Here is a 14402-nt window from a genome sequence, read left to right as displayed (position 1 = left end):
TTGCGAAGCCAACCGCACAGCCTGCGCACCGAGCAGTGAGATTGAATGAAAACGATAGCTGAGGGGGAACATCCGCTAGCGCGGCCAGCGCCGCCGCCGGCTGCATTTAGATGGGAAACATGACAGCGTACGTAGATAAGCGCAACGTAGATAAGCGCAATCATAGGAACGGGCGTGGTCACGTGACCGAAAACTGACCAGATTTCTCGGCTACTCCTACGTCGATACCGGGAGCGTTTCTCGGCGCTCTGATAGGAGTGCGATCGCGCAACCGCTGGTGTCGGGCGATCGGAAAGGATCATCCGAATGTAGCCAGAGCGCCCCTTTTCGACCATCCGAACCAGATGGGCCTTTCGGGAGCGTTCGAGAGTGCGCGAAAACAACCAGCCGAAGGTGCCATTAGTAAGAGTATGCGAGACACCTGTCTCACAGACTGTAACTATTACATGTCCCGCTGTGTGTATGCCAGTACTTGTGTGCGAGTCACCAAGGGCGATTATGGCCTTTCCTACGGTAACAGTTGTCAATGTTGTTGCGTAAATAGCTTTGAGAGTACGCGGTGGTTCACACTTAGGGACATTCATTAGCATTCAAGCATGCAGCAGCTTGCAAGAATTGACTGGCGGGCTCTTTGTTCATGACCACAGAAAAGCAGCGCTAGAAGACGGGGCACGTTGACACTGTGCTCACTAACAACTGTGCAAAGGTCAATTGTGACACGCGCAGGCATTGTGTGCACGGTTAAGCGCAAGAACCGATTTGTAGAATATGTGCGCAGGACGTAGTGTATTCTTGGCCTTTGACGTGCGGAAAATGACGTGTCGGCCAGTCAGGCAGATGTGTTAACGATAGATGGAGAGAGCACAAGGATAACAGGGGAAAGCCTGCAATCTGTGGAATCTCGGCTTGCATTGTCCCTAGTGCAAATGACCTACGTTTTCTGAGTGTGGAAGCGTTACACAAGCACCCTGATTAGTTTATCAACCCCTGATAAGATAAATAATTGATGCTTTCGAGATTGATCGCTCCAAAGGTGACTGTGGCAGCATTCCTTCTCTGAAACGTGACCAGGAAGAAATTGCTTCTCTTGCTAGGCATTGTGATGAGAATGCTCGTGTGCCACCCTTTTTCTTTCTTGGTTTGGTAATGCTGTTTCGTCTCTGTAAAAAAGGCGCATCATGGTAATAAGCGCTTACATTTTTAGAGCAGTGTCGTGTGCTCCTTCCTATCTTGTCCCATCTTCTAGCGCTGCTCTTCTGCGCAGCTGCTTCGTTTTGGAACGCCAAGCACAATATAAATTTCGCTACAGTACAGCAACGTATGCGTAAGGCGCGACGTGACTACCCATCGTGGTGTTCACCCAATCGGAAGACTCCGTGCTCGTTCGTGCTCGTTGTACGCGTGTTCTCCGAGTGTGAATGTCTCCCCCTTTCTGAAGAGTAAGCAGGCGTCTTGCCCCTTCCGGTGGCACTTGACAGCCTGCTCCTCGCTTACCCCTTTCCTCCCAAGTGTATATATCTTTTCAAAAGAAATAATCATTATAATAGATGTCCTCCGACATGCCACCTCACGGGCGTTTTTCTTTCTTTTTTTCTTTTTTGCATTTAGCCCCCATCGACATGCGGCCGCCGTGGCCGAGATTTGATCTCACGACCTCGTGGTTAGCAGTGTAACGGCAACGCCACTAAGCAACAACGGAAACCTTCTAACTCCAGTACTGTAAGCGAGGCCGTTTTTCATTAAAGCCGGCATGTCGTCTCTCCGGTGTGCGTGCAGCAATCTGTCTATACGTGGGTGTGACCATCGTGGTACCTGGAGTAAGTCTTGCGCAGCTCCTGCAGTAGCGGCGCCGACCCGTCCCTGTCCATCAGATCGCGCAGGTAGTCGCCGTACTCGGACGGGCGCTGCGCGTCGTCCGGAGCCGCGAAGAGCACGTGACGCAGGCGCCGCAGCTTCTGCGGAGACAGGAGCCCGGGCAGCGAGGCCGTCACGTCTCCGGGCGTCACCAGGACCCAGGAGAGGCGGCGTCGGGATCAGGCTCGTAGCTCACCAGGAACGCCTTGGCCTCAGCGGGGGTCACGAACAGTGCAGCCGCGCGGCAGCCACTCTGTCGGTCGCCATTTGGAAAGATGAGCGCGGCAATGATAAGTTCCTCTTTTATCAACCATGGTGTCAAACCGAACCGGAACGTGAACTGAAATGGTGTGAGAGCGCAGCTCTTAGGCACCCGTTTCTGCGTCGAGCGTCGGTGTGCCTCGTCGTCCCTCTGCGTAACCGAGCGAACGAGCACAACGAAGGATGAAAGAGCGAACACGGAGCGCAGCGGGGGATGAAAGACGGCGACAAAGATAAGTTCCTCTTTTACCGACCAGGGTGTCAAATCGAACTGGAACGTGAACTGAAAATGTTTTAAGAGCGCAGCTCTTAGGCGCACGTTCCTGCGTTGAGCGTCGGCGTGCCTCGGCATCGTCCCTCTGAGTGAACGAGCACAGCGAAGGATGAAAGAGCCAACGCGGAGCGCAGCGTGGGATGAAAGACGGCTAGAGCGAAGAGAACGCGAGGGGAAAAGCGGAGGAGGAGAGTGGAGCGGCAGCGGAACCATGAGGCGGAAAGAGGAGGAGGAGGGCATGGCGAACGCGTGAGACGAAAAGCGTAGCGAAGCGCAAGATGGGCTCTGGGGCGACGACCGCTACGAGATTGCGCCAGAGCTGTGCGCCGTCGTCTGTTAACCGATGGCATGCGGCGAGCGCATCTACCAATACCACATATATAATGGAAACAAAGCGCTGCATGAGCGGAGGTCTGTCTGCGGCGGCTGCTGTGAATCGCGACCATGCGTGACCCACGCGCTGCCTCTCGCGATCTCCCGATTAGCGAGGCAGTCGCGCCACACTTCGCTCCGTTTGTGGTGTGCCGCATGAGACAGATTGTCCGCGAAATATATATCGCGAAATGAAAACACGTATAGAGCTGCGCTCAAATTTCGCATTAGGGAGTATCGTAATCGTCAGTGAATTTTTGCGCTCACAGACACGGACCATCTCGCACAAATCGCCACTCTGACTGTACCGAAAGCCGTACGTGAGCCAGGGTTTTGGCCCCAAACGTTATAACGGCACAATTTTTAGTAGACAAAGTATTGTTACCTACCGACTCACATTTAAGGGAGCCTTAATTCTTTAGCACGTTTTATTTTCTTCTGCTTTTGTTTTCAGGAAAATAGCGCCGAGAAAGATATCAAGTGATAGTGTTACAATTATAGTGAATCCTGTTATGCCTTGCCTTGTCAAGATTAATTTTTAGCTTATATGTCGTTCACACTATGATCGATATAAGGTAAGTGGCGTTACATGCAGCAGATTAGAGCGCTGACGTCAGGCTTCATTGAATATAGTTGGAAGTCCTACTTACAGCCTAATAACAGCCTTGCGCTTTTCTTATTTGATCTGGGATCAACGTGGAGACCCGGATGACGCGCTTCTATAAAAAAATTGGCGCGAACCTCTCCCCCCCTCTCTCCTTTTTTTCTCCAACCCTCACGAGCACACTGGAGGTCAGAGGGCCACAGTTTCATATACGCTGATCTAGCTTATCAGGCATGCTGCGGGAGTTATCTGTATGGCATCTTCAATTCGCATTTTTGAAGCGCACTCACTGAGAAGGCACGTATGGAAAAAAGCATAGAGTTTCCCATCATACACTAGAGGAAAATCTGTCGCTGCAGTCATTCCGCTGCAACAATAATTCAGGATAGTACATAGATGTTTCTGTCATTTGACATGGCTTCCTTAATAAACCATTGCAGCTTCTCTGAATTATATTTGTAGTTCCACTATGTTGCTAGGCTCGCACCGTTTCTTTAAAGCTGTCAAGTGCTTAACATTCGCACTTAATTCACTTTATCACACTATTTCCAGTGCACAAATTAATCTCGACTCTTTCCAGTATGCATTTCGTGAAGCTTAGATGTCTTCTATTTTCCTTCGAAATCTGAACCATTGCTTTTTGTTCGTAATATTCCGACACAGGAACATTACGGAAACCAGTCTATAATGGTTGAAATTAGGCACTATGAATGAGGCTTATATATTTATCATCGCCACGTGAAGCAGATTTACGATCACAAGTCAGCTTCAAGAAGGACGTTCGAAGTCACAAGGACGAAATTTACAGAAATACATATGCTGCCCGTCTGAATAGCCATACAGTGGCGTCGCGTGCAGACACCCTTGCCACATTTGCCCCTAGTGTTATTAATATCAAACTATGCAGAATAGTGATCCACAGTGGCCGAGTAAGGGAAGCTTCGACCTGGAGCCAACGTTCCGACAATCATCTTGTCTTCGTCTAGGCGTCTAGGTCCTGACGAAGACACACAAACTTGCCTTGTATTCGTCTATACCTTGACAAAGACATCCTGTCTTCATAAGGGCCTAGACGAAGACACGCTGATTGTCAGAACATTGGCTGCAGCTTGAAGCTTCCCTTGTCCGTCGACTGTCGATCACTTGGCCTATCCGTCCTCATGTAAACCTCTGTCATGTTTGGATTTCTACGCAAGAAAAGGCGGACACACAAAGCGCTTTGTGTGTTCTTCCTTTCCTGCACTTGCGTCTTTTTTTTATGTTTCTGCTTCGTAAGTGCGATTAAAAGCTGATCGGTAGGCCCGTTGCTTCAGCCAAATGATGGCCTCTCTCTCTACTGGCTCATTACCTCGACGAGCTGCGTCGTGGAGCCCAGCGCCTCTTGCACCTGTTGGTAGGAGAAGCCCCCGGGAGCGTCGGCGCTCATGATGTCGATGGCCATGTCGCGGGCCACGCGCAGGAAAGACCGCGACAGCTGGCGGGGCCTGTCCTCCGCCGTTGACATCACGGCCACGTACGACCAGCCCAGCCGGCGCAGCGTGCTCGCCAAGGCCTGCGACGCGCGAGGAAAATCAGAAGTGGTGTTGGATCTTCGCGCAGACTCTCGAACTCGTTCGCACTTCTGAAATGCACGGGGTTTCCTTCAAAGCAGATGGGGACGAACGCGACAACAGGTGAAAACGACCTCTGAAACGGCAGCAACAGCATTTAATTTTTTTTTTCTGTGACGAGCAGTCCGCATACGCACATTAGACTTGTTTACTTGAAATGTATTTATATACACTAGATAAGACGCAGCAGGAAAGAAAATGTCGCACAGGTAGTTCTAATGTTTGATTTTTTTATACTTGTTTTCTTTCTCTTTTCATTGACGTTTAATTTTCATATGTATCGAAGTGCAAGTGTTAAAGCCGGTTTTGGCGATTGCTGCGAAAAAGTATGAGTTCAGGCGAAGTGCCTATATGGGCTGTTCGACGTCTTGATAAATGCCGCTGCTGCCGGTTACAACGCTTGATGCCGTTCCACAAACCGCACAAAGCTAGCACGCCATTGATGACGAACCCGGTTTTATCAGAGATTGGTCCATCTGCGAAATCATCCGCTATAGCTTGTCTGTTGCATTTGGCCGCGGTTCATTCTTTATCCGCAAGTTGCTTTGATCCGTCGGCGTCTACTTCTCGGACCTGTGCACGACAAAATTATGTAAACTATCCATTTTTAAAAATTTCTTCAATTCTTCTAATCTTCTAACAAAACCCTAATATACTCTAGGAACAATAGCTCGCTTACCCGCCTTTCAGCGTAGTTATCTGCGTCTTAGTCGGTCGCAAGATTGCTGATTCATGTTGCCAGCACAATATAAACTGGGCACACTAAGAGAACATCCAGGCACCGCAAGCGTTGGACTACAAGTGAAATTTACTTAAACTACACAAGCAACAACCATCAAACGCAACATTATTACCGAGAATGCGTGCTACAACTTGTCCCACCAGCAAGGAAAGTGGCGGGAAAAGGCGACCTTCCCAGTTTTTGTTCTCAACTCCGGGACAATCTGTCATGCATGTGTCCGATTGCCAATGGCGCGACTTATAGTAAGCCTTTCTGTTCGTGTAAAACAGGAAGGTTCTGTGTATATATAACTAAAGTGGTTTGCAAGATTCCACTCTCGTGTGGCCGATGCAATATTGGTCATACCGAAGGTACCTAAATGGTAGGCTGAAAGAGCACCGCTCGGTAGTAGCAGGGCCAGGACGTCTTGATGATCAGTGTCAAAATTGTCAGTGCAACCCGCTTTTTGATCGCGCTCGTGTCTCACGTAGGTTTAAATCATAGCCTAACAGATTGGTCTTTGAGTCATTTACCATCAAAAAAGAAGGTGATAACTGCATTAGCACCGCTTCTGTTGGCATCACAAAGAAAGAAATTGAGTATTTCAGTCAGAGAATAAGTGGCACGTATTTGCGGTGATAATGTGTTTTATGGTTCTTGCTCGAAGCCAAAGTCTAAAGTACTGTCGCCCTGATCGGTCGTGTTAGGCCCTCGATCCACCTTAACTCTTTCATTTCCCGTTGCGTGAGCCTCGACGTCTGATGCGTTAGCAAGAGCCTTGTGGTTCAGCATAAACGAAGTAAACTTTTGCCAACTACTGTATACCGCGGACGTACGAAGTGACAAGCAGTAGATCGAACGTCAGGAGTCACTACGCTTCCAGACTGCTTTCGAGGAACGCCCCAGTGACGCGGGCGAAGCTTCAAGTTGCTCGGTGGGAGTGACTGTTCACGACCACACTGCAGCGACCGAGAGTTGCGAGCGCGAGTGAAAACAGTCACACAGTCACTCCATGCATATATTGTGTGGTTCCAGCTAGAGCTGTGCCGTAGTAACCGTTTAATGTCGATATACGCTGAAGCGAACTGGGCTTGTTGGTAAGACATCCTTGAGAGTTGCAGCTCAGCGCCTTCAGCACACACACCAACCAAGAGAAGAGGAAGACAAATAAAGAGCTGCGCTAGCGCGTTGTTCGTTGTTTGCCTTCCCAGTCGGTTCGCTGCTAAATTACTTCCGGTTTGGAACGGCCGATACACCAACGTGCCAGCGTTGTCGATGCCAGTAGTCGGTCGAGCACCTGGGATATCTCTGCCCTCGTTACGATGACCAGACGCTCTCTCTACAAACCGCGTTAACTTAAGACTCCGTGGTTTACCGCACACGAATACCATTTCATAACTATTTCTCCGTGTCCCAAAATAGTCTTCTTATTTTGCCGTCCACGTGCACTATTTTTCAACATTGCTGCTTTTAATTCCTGGCAAAGGAAGCTTTCTAGCTCTGCCCGGACACCTGTGTTATGATGGACATCTTTCGCTCGCTCAGCGACAGCTACGGAGCTTCTCGTGCAGTTGCACGACAAGGCGGTGCGGAAAGTGCTCGTGATAAAGAATGCTCACCACTGGCGTTGTAAGCACCCAGAAGATACGATGTTGTCTTGTGTCTGAGGAAACGTAAAAGCTGTTTCGCTGAGTTCCACGGGGAGTTCAGGGAGGCAGTCAAGCATGCTGGTCACACGTACTGACCACCGCGAATCTCATTAGTTTCTATCGAATAAGCTCATTTTCTTTATTCAACGGTGTTTGCTAAGTCTCTCTTGCCATTTTCTCGCTTCAGTAATGCGCATCTTTCTCGTGGAAACAAGCTTCTTTGAATGACCGAGTTAAACCAACTTGAAGTGCATTTTCGGAGACGAGGATTCTCTTGGCCTATATGACCACGTCCGTCGCTGGCACTGAAAGCTGTTCACGCGCAACTGCAGTTTTCGAAGTGCAGCAGGCCCAGTTGCCCTCTCTGTAGTCGTGCTTAAAGCCCCTCCATCAGCTTACGCTTGTTAGACGTACTGTTCATCCTCTCGCTCTCGTTGTTCACCATAATCTAACACAACCTACCGAAAATACTCTTTTACCAGGTTTAGAGTGTTCGTCTGGTTTACCTTCTTACCTTTTCTCTTCCTCTCTCTCTCCGCTTTGTCCGCGTGTGCTTAAAAAGAAGTGCAAAGGACGCACAAAATCGCCGATTCTGTCCGTAAACGCAGCATGACGTAGTCCATCGGCACCGATCCGCGCGGGGCTCGATTCGGTGCAACTCATCCACGTCACGATGGATTCGTGGCATGAGTCAGCAATTTGTTCCGGAAGCCGAGTGCGCGGTGAGGCTCAGTAGACGCGGGGCTTATTGCGTTACGCTCAAGCCACTCGCGTGTTCGTTCACCGTGCGTTTTTAATAGCGTTACGCTATAGCGTTTAATGCCGTCGTGTCGAGCTGCCACTGGCACCGACGCGCTGTCGCGAAGGGACAGCGCGCTTTTCGTTGTACGCGTTTTGTGTGACTGTCCTCGATACAGCGCACATACACCATAACTCGCGACTTCACCATAGCTCGCATTGATGACAGACCATTTTCAGAACAAATCATTTTACCGACCTCATCATAAGCCGTCGCAGCAGAGGGCTGCGAAAGCATCGTTACTGTTTTTAAGGACAACATACCTCCACAAGGGACTTTAGCACTGACTATAGTCGAGTGCAACTTAAGAAGGCAGGAGAGGCCCCGCCCAGATGACCGAAGCGTGGCAGCCGATTGCCTCCGCGACTAAAGAAATATTCCCGCATGGCGCGACTCGGCCCAGTTCGAAGCGCGGGCTGCCATGTTCTCCGTCGGCGGGGTCGGGTCACCGGCCGTCTGGCGCATGACGCCAGTCTAGAGTGCGCGCCCATAGGCGGAGGCTCGTGTGCATCCGCCTTTGAGGGGAAAATTCCACTGCCTTCTAATGTTGTACCCGGCTATAGTGTTACTATAGTCATTTGCTGCGGCTGTTGTGATTACTAGTCAATGGTTAGTCGTTTTCTGTGATTGCGTGCGGTGATCGTAACCGACTGTGATAGTGTGCATGTGCTCTCTCTCTCTCTCTAATTTATTCTTATCTTTCTACCTCCGCCGTCTCTCAGTGCAGGGTAGCAAACCGTATTTTCGTTCTGGATGTGCCTCCTTGCCTTTTTTTCTATCTTTCATCACATTCATTATCTAAAGGAAGTGATGGAGGTAGCGTGGTCCACATTCCCGGTGATTGTGTGTTGTGTTGGCGTGGCCGTTGCAGTATTTGTGCTTTGATGGGAGGGGGGGGGGGGGGGGGTCTTGTACCAGTATCTATACGAAATAGCTCTCGGCCGGTGTTAACAAGGTACTCCGAAACCCAACTCTGCCTGCCCCCACCGCCGAGTGGCCGACTCAGGCCACATCCACCTGGTACGAACAGTGTACGTACCTGGCCGCTAACATCGAATCGGCAACGATGCGAGCGACCAGCGAGCTTCTCGAATTAGGTTAAGTTATGTTAAGTTAGTTACTTAGGTTAGGTTAGGCTCTTAGTGACTATGGTGTTGGGCTGCTAAGCACATGGTCGCGGGATCAAACCCCGGCCACGGCGGCCGCATTTCGATGGCGGCGAAATGCAGAAAACACCCGTGTACTTAGATTTAGGTCTGTGCACGCTAAAGAACCCCGGGTGGTCCAAATTAATCCGGAGTCCCCCACTACGGCGTGCTTCATAATCAGATAATGGTTTTGGCACGTAAAACGCCATAATTAAATTTAAGGTTAGTTAGGGTTAGGTTAGCTTAGGTTAGTTAAACATTACTGTAACCATGATTATTCAATAAGGTTATCTCTCTCATTAACCGATCGAGACCAACCCTTGCAAGTGAAGTGGCCGCCGGCGCGGTGCTGTAGAGGTTGCGCAACCTGCGGACGCTCTCGGCTGGAACGTCCTGGGCGGCCACCGCGGGTATGGAGAAGGAGGCGAGCGTCTTGGCCGCCGTCTCGACGGCGTCCACTTCGCCCTGCAGGATGGCACCTGCGTTCGACGCGGATGGGAAACGTCATATAGAGCAAGTTATACCACTAACTCACGCTCACGCACGCAGCAGCTTGCAATAGAGAGCTTTAGATTAGGGGACGCTATACGGCTTGCGTCCGGAAAAGAACTAGGGGCCACGATACTGCGCATGCGCAGTACTGGGGCCCCTAGTTATTGCGCACGTCAGCCGCTAGCGTCCCCTAATCTAAAGCTTTCTAATGATGCAACGGCGGCGTATATAGTATAGTACGGGTCACTAACCGAACACGGGCGGCACCCTCGTGGTGGGGCAGGCCATGGAGCGCACGTGTCCCGCCTGGTGGATGACGCGCACGCTTTGCCGCAGGGCCACGTTGTCGCTCCCGCACGTGTCGTACAGGTAGACGCCTGGAAAACCAAGGGAGTAGTCGTGAAGGGACTAACGAACGGGCTACTTGGATGTCGTTCATCTTAAGGACTTATTTAGGAGCGCAACGAGAGACGCGACAGAAGCGCCTTGTTGTGCTTCTGCTGTCCCGTGTTTTCGTTGCGCTTCAAACAGTTCTTAAGATGAAGGGAGGAGACAGACAAGACAGGCGATGTGACTAACGATAACACGCGGCACTTCCTCTTCATGTAAGATAGAGGTTTATTATTATTATTATTATTATTATTATTATTATTATTATTATTATTATTATTATTATTATTATTATTATTATTATTATTATTATTATTATTATTATTATTATTATTATTATTATTATTGCTGTTGTTTTGCAAGAATGCAAGAATTACTGGGAGCTGAGGAAACGATTCAAGACGCTTGATTCTACAACCTTAATGGACATAATCGCATCGATGTGTGGAAGGTGTGCAGCGCTGAAAAGCACACCATAACCCCAGTTGTCTGAGAAAGACGTCACAAGGAAGGAAGTAAGCGCCTGTCGGGTTCGGGAAAGTGCGTGTTTATATATATATATATATATATATATATATATATATATATATATATATATATATATATATATATATACGAACGACCGATAGAGTGCATCGCGGTCTGTCGGCTATACGCGAAACTCGTCTGCGTTGTCTGTATATATAAGGGGATGTTTGCGATTACGACGAACCGCTTTTTGTTTTTTAGGTTCCATCCCTTCATGTATTACCCTCTCTCGATCTTTTCTTTTTTTTTTATCTATTTCAATCTCCGTCGTTCCGTACGAGGAAAGCATGCATAATGCGACTCGCTATATACGAGACTCGACGCTCTCGCGAGGTACTCGCCAAGCCAAGGTTACCGGCGGAATTTCCCGCAATTTTTTTTCTCACCGGTTTTGGTGAACCCCGTCTTTCTCGTATTCTTCCTTCCTTCGTTTGTTCGTTCGTTCTTTTTTATATTTTTTTTCCTGCAGAAGGCTCGCGCGTAACTAGGACAATCACTTCATTAATGCGTGCGATATCATCAGAAGCCACAAGTGAAAGTTTGAGGAATAAACACGGGATGCCGTCGACGGTGAAAGTCATCTTTGTTCGTTCGCGAATCGTCCGCGCATCTTTCCACTTGCCTGACTGACGCTTCGGGGAAAGTAAGGGTGGAAAATTACTTTTTAATGGCGGACAACATGCCCGCCGTCGCTAGAGCGCATTCTCGAGAAGACGAAACCGTTTAGGCCGCATTTGGCTTTATATATAATACGGAAGTGTGCACGACGTATACTTTAGTAACAAAAAAGATCCCTGCTATTTCAAGATGAGCGCACGCAATCGACGAGCGTTGCCTGTTGAGAACTTCGCTGCGCGACCTTCTTAGTACCAGGGTGCCGTATCAGCTTTTCGGCGCTTATATTTAGCCAGAAAGCATCCCCTTATGGGATTTACGTGACTAAAGAAATAGGACACTCGTTAGAACAGTGTTAGTAAGACTATCCGGGTAGAAAAAACGCTTCTCAGATACACGTGAACTTTTCTCTCGTCTCTGGATATAGGTAATGAAGTTGGCTACATCATGGTTACCAATTGAACTATAGGCTGTTGTCCAATTCCCAGTTTCTCTGTTTCTGTCTGTCTTTTTCTTCTCTTTTTTTCTTTTCTTTTTTTTCCTTTTATTTTTCTTTCTTTTGGTGCTTTCTGATGGTTCTGAGTAGTTACAAATGGGAAGCGGAAAATAATTCACTTTAACAACTCGGATATCATTACCTCCAATATCAATGTAGAATACCTTGGAAGAATAAAGGAAAAAACTCTTGAGTTTACCTAAACTGCCGAATGGCCAGTCATTTATCGTTACTACCTTCACGTGTTCGCAGATCGGCTTCCTATACGTATGGTCGTCAAATTATTCGGAGCTATTTATTGTACTCCTTGTTCGTACAAGTTAATTAAAACCGGTCACTGCGATCCCGTCTTGCCTCCGGAGTTCGCTCAACTTTATTTACTTTAACTACCCTATACAGTGCCTACAAATCACTAAAGCTGTCTAAGTGCATAAAGGGGGGGGGGGGGGGGGGGGAGGCACTTATAATTAGCATTTACACTGCTATACAAATGGGAATCGATTTGCGGAATCTTGACGTCACTGCGGCTCGTATGCGTCAGAAGAAGGGAAGCAACGGGGCTGGGGTAGAAGTTCGCTCGAAGTCATCGGCATCTGATGGGGAAAAAACAGACACAGTAGGCAAAACCGCGCAGCCATATAAGCGTCGCCATGGAAACCACTCTCTCACGCTCTCGCGAACGGCGCAGGTCGGTCGCCATTACGCTGTCTCGAATCCTCAGAGCGAATGAGTCTCATTCGTAGTCGTCATGCGTATTCGTCGTGCACGCAACAGCGAGCCATTTTCCCATCTCGTGCCATCAGTGCATTAAGTCGTAACAAACACTCGAAGAAGGAAAAAGAAGAAACAAAAAGAAACAAAGAAAAAAACGTAATTGTAGCGTTTCGTGTGTAGGCGGCGAAGGAAAAGAAACTTGGCGCGACAGCGTATGGTCGTGCGGTCGCGGAAAGCCGGTGACGTTTGGCCCTCGGTGTGTTTTTTTATACTGCTGGCGGCTGACATTACGTAACATTTACTCGGTATATTCGCGGTAAGTATTTAAAAGGCTAATGAAGGATTGAAAGTTAAGCCGGGTTGACGAATTGCACCTTCAGAATTACCAGAAACGTACGTGAGTTATTGCTGTGCGGGAAGTCGTGGTAAGCCGGAAAATAAGCAAACACGAAAGACGGGTTGTGCGCCACCACCGCGAAGTCGTCGCCACATGTCGTAACGGCAATTGGGAGACGTCTGCTGGGGACTAGTTAATTGTTTATTAGTAAATAAAGATTACGTTGACAACTTAAAATAATAAAACATTCAACTTAACGAGTATTCATTTTTTTTTTGCTGAACAAAGAAGACATGCGAAAATACTTTGAAATCAATGGCGTCATACTAAAGCACTGCAGCGCTGATTTTCGGATACAAAGTTCAAAAAGACAAACATTTCGCTTCAATCTCCTTACTTAACTCCAAACTATTTTCGCCAAGCCAACTGCAGATCAGGAGCGGAATTCACAAGTGTTTCGTTATTCAGTGCAATTTACCATTGGCCGGTAGTCTTTGTTAATAATATGTCTAGCACCAGGATTGGTTGCAGTTTGCTCCTACGAACAATTATAGCGTAAGTGTGTTTTGTGAATAGCGCCCCCCCCCCCCCCTTCCCCAGATCAGACCAGAATAAACTAAGGTACTTTTGCACTTTAGTGTTCCTTAAAACTGAAAACTTCCATGCCTTGGGGGGTCGGCCTATCACGTATAATAATGTACGTCCTGCTGAATGAGCGCACCAAAATGAAGATTTGACATTTTGGAAAAATCAGGGGCCGAATTAACGAGGCTTTTCTTTACCTAAGTGTTCCTTGCCAATCCATTGGCTGATCACCTTCGCTAGTAATATGTCCGAAACCACGACTGGTTGGCATCTAACTCTTACGCCAGAACTGTTCCTAAGAACAGCTCCCGGCTAAACATGATGTCGGACACATTATAACCGAAGGCGACCGGCCAATCGATTGGCAAGGAACACTTCGGGAAAGGAAAACCTTGCCAAGAGAGAGAAAGAAAGGGGAAGAAAACCTTGCCAATGTGGCCCACGCTGTCGCTGACAATATGTATTGCACGCAACACGCATCTATGGCGGGTATAGGGGAGAACCACGCGCAACGTGATCTACAAAGAAAGCTCGCTCGCGTACCCAGGTTGAAGTCAGACGGGGCCTTCCTGAAGTTCGCTTGCTGCGCCGCCCAGACTCCGGCCAGGGCTAGCCGCACCCGGCGCGGGTCCAGGGAGCCGCACGCGCCGTCTCCACCGATCCCGGGTCCCGATGCGGCGTCGCTGCTGCCGTTTCTGACCGCGGTTCGAAGCGGCATCATCAGCGCGATGTTCGCCTGGCCCGGATAGATGGCCGGACTCGGGTCGTCGGCACAGGCCACGCTGCCGAACCACTGCAACCACAGGGACAGCGGCATCGCCAACGCAACGAAGGACAGTCGCTGCGCCCGAGCGGACGGTGTAGACTTCAAACTTGCCATCTGGATGGTGGATTATACCAGGGTGGATCTAGGAACGAAGACAAAAGGAAGGAGAAAAGAGAAAACAGAAAAT

At 48.8% G+C, this 14402-nt stretch overlaps 1 protein-coding gene and 1 long non-coding RNA gene across 6 annotated transcripts in view; one reads left to right on the top strand and one right to left on the bottom strand.

Annotated features, from left to right (window-relative positions):
• LOC125947594 (uncharacterized) overlaps positions 1-14134 on the top strand; it is a 144788-nt gene extending 130654 nt beyond the window's left edge. Inside the window, exon 6 of the long non-coding RNA XR_007468418.1 lies at positions 13997-14134. This is a non-coding gene — a long non-coding RNA (uncharacterized LOC125947594). The remainder of the gene's footprint in view (positions 1-13996) is intronic.
• Positions 1-14402, bottom strand: part of LOC119460928 (uncharacterized) — a 99055-nt gene that overhangs the window by 38843 nt on the left and 45810 nt on the right. Inside the window, exons 2-5 of one of the 5 annotated variants that reach the window (XM_049672694.1) lie at positions 13993-14357; positions 10036-10161; positions 9611-9771; positions 4714-4917 (exon numbers count right to left, since the gene is read on the bottom strand). The exons of 1 other annotated variant lie outside the window; for it this stretch is intronic. In XM_049672694.1, the coding sequence (XP_049528651.1) occupies positions 4714-4917; positions 9611-9771; positions 10036-10161; positions 13993-14329 (828 nt within the window). In that variant the 5' untranslated portion in view covers positions 14330-14357. The remainder of the gene's footprint in view (positions 1-4713; positions 4918-9610; positions 9772-10035; positions 10162-13992; positions 14358-14402) is intronic. 3 more of the 5 variants (XM_049672693.1, XM_049672695.1, XM_049672696.1) reach the window with 3 other exon arrangements.

This window comes from Dermacentor silvarum, chromosome 8 (assembly GCF_013339745.2).
Source record: "Dermacentor silvarum isolate Dsil-2018 chromosome 8, BIME_Dsil_1.4, whole genome shotgun sequence".
Lineage (NCBI taxonomy): Eukaryota > Metazoa > Arthropoda > Arachnida > Ixodida > Ixodidae > Dermacentor > Dermacentor silvarum.
Note: the sequence above shows the minus strand (reverse complement) of the source record. Positions and strands in the feature narration are given on the sequence as shown.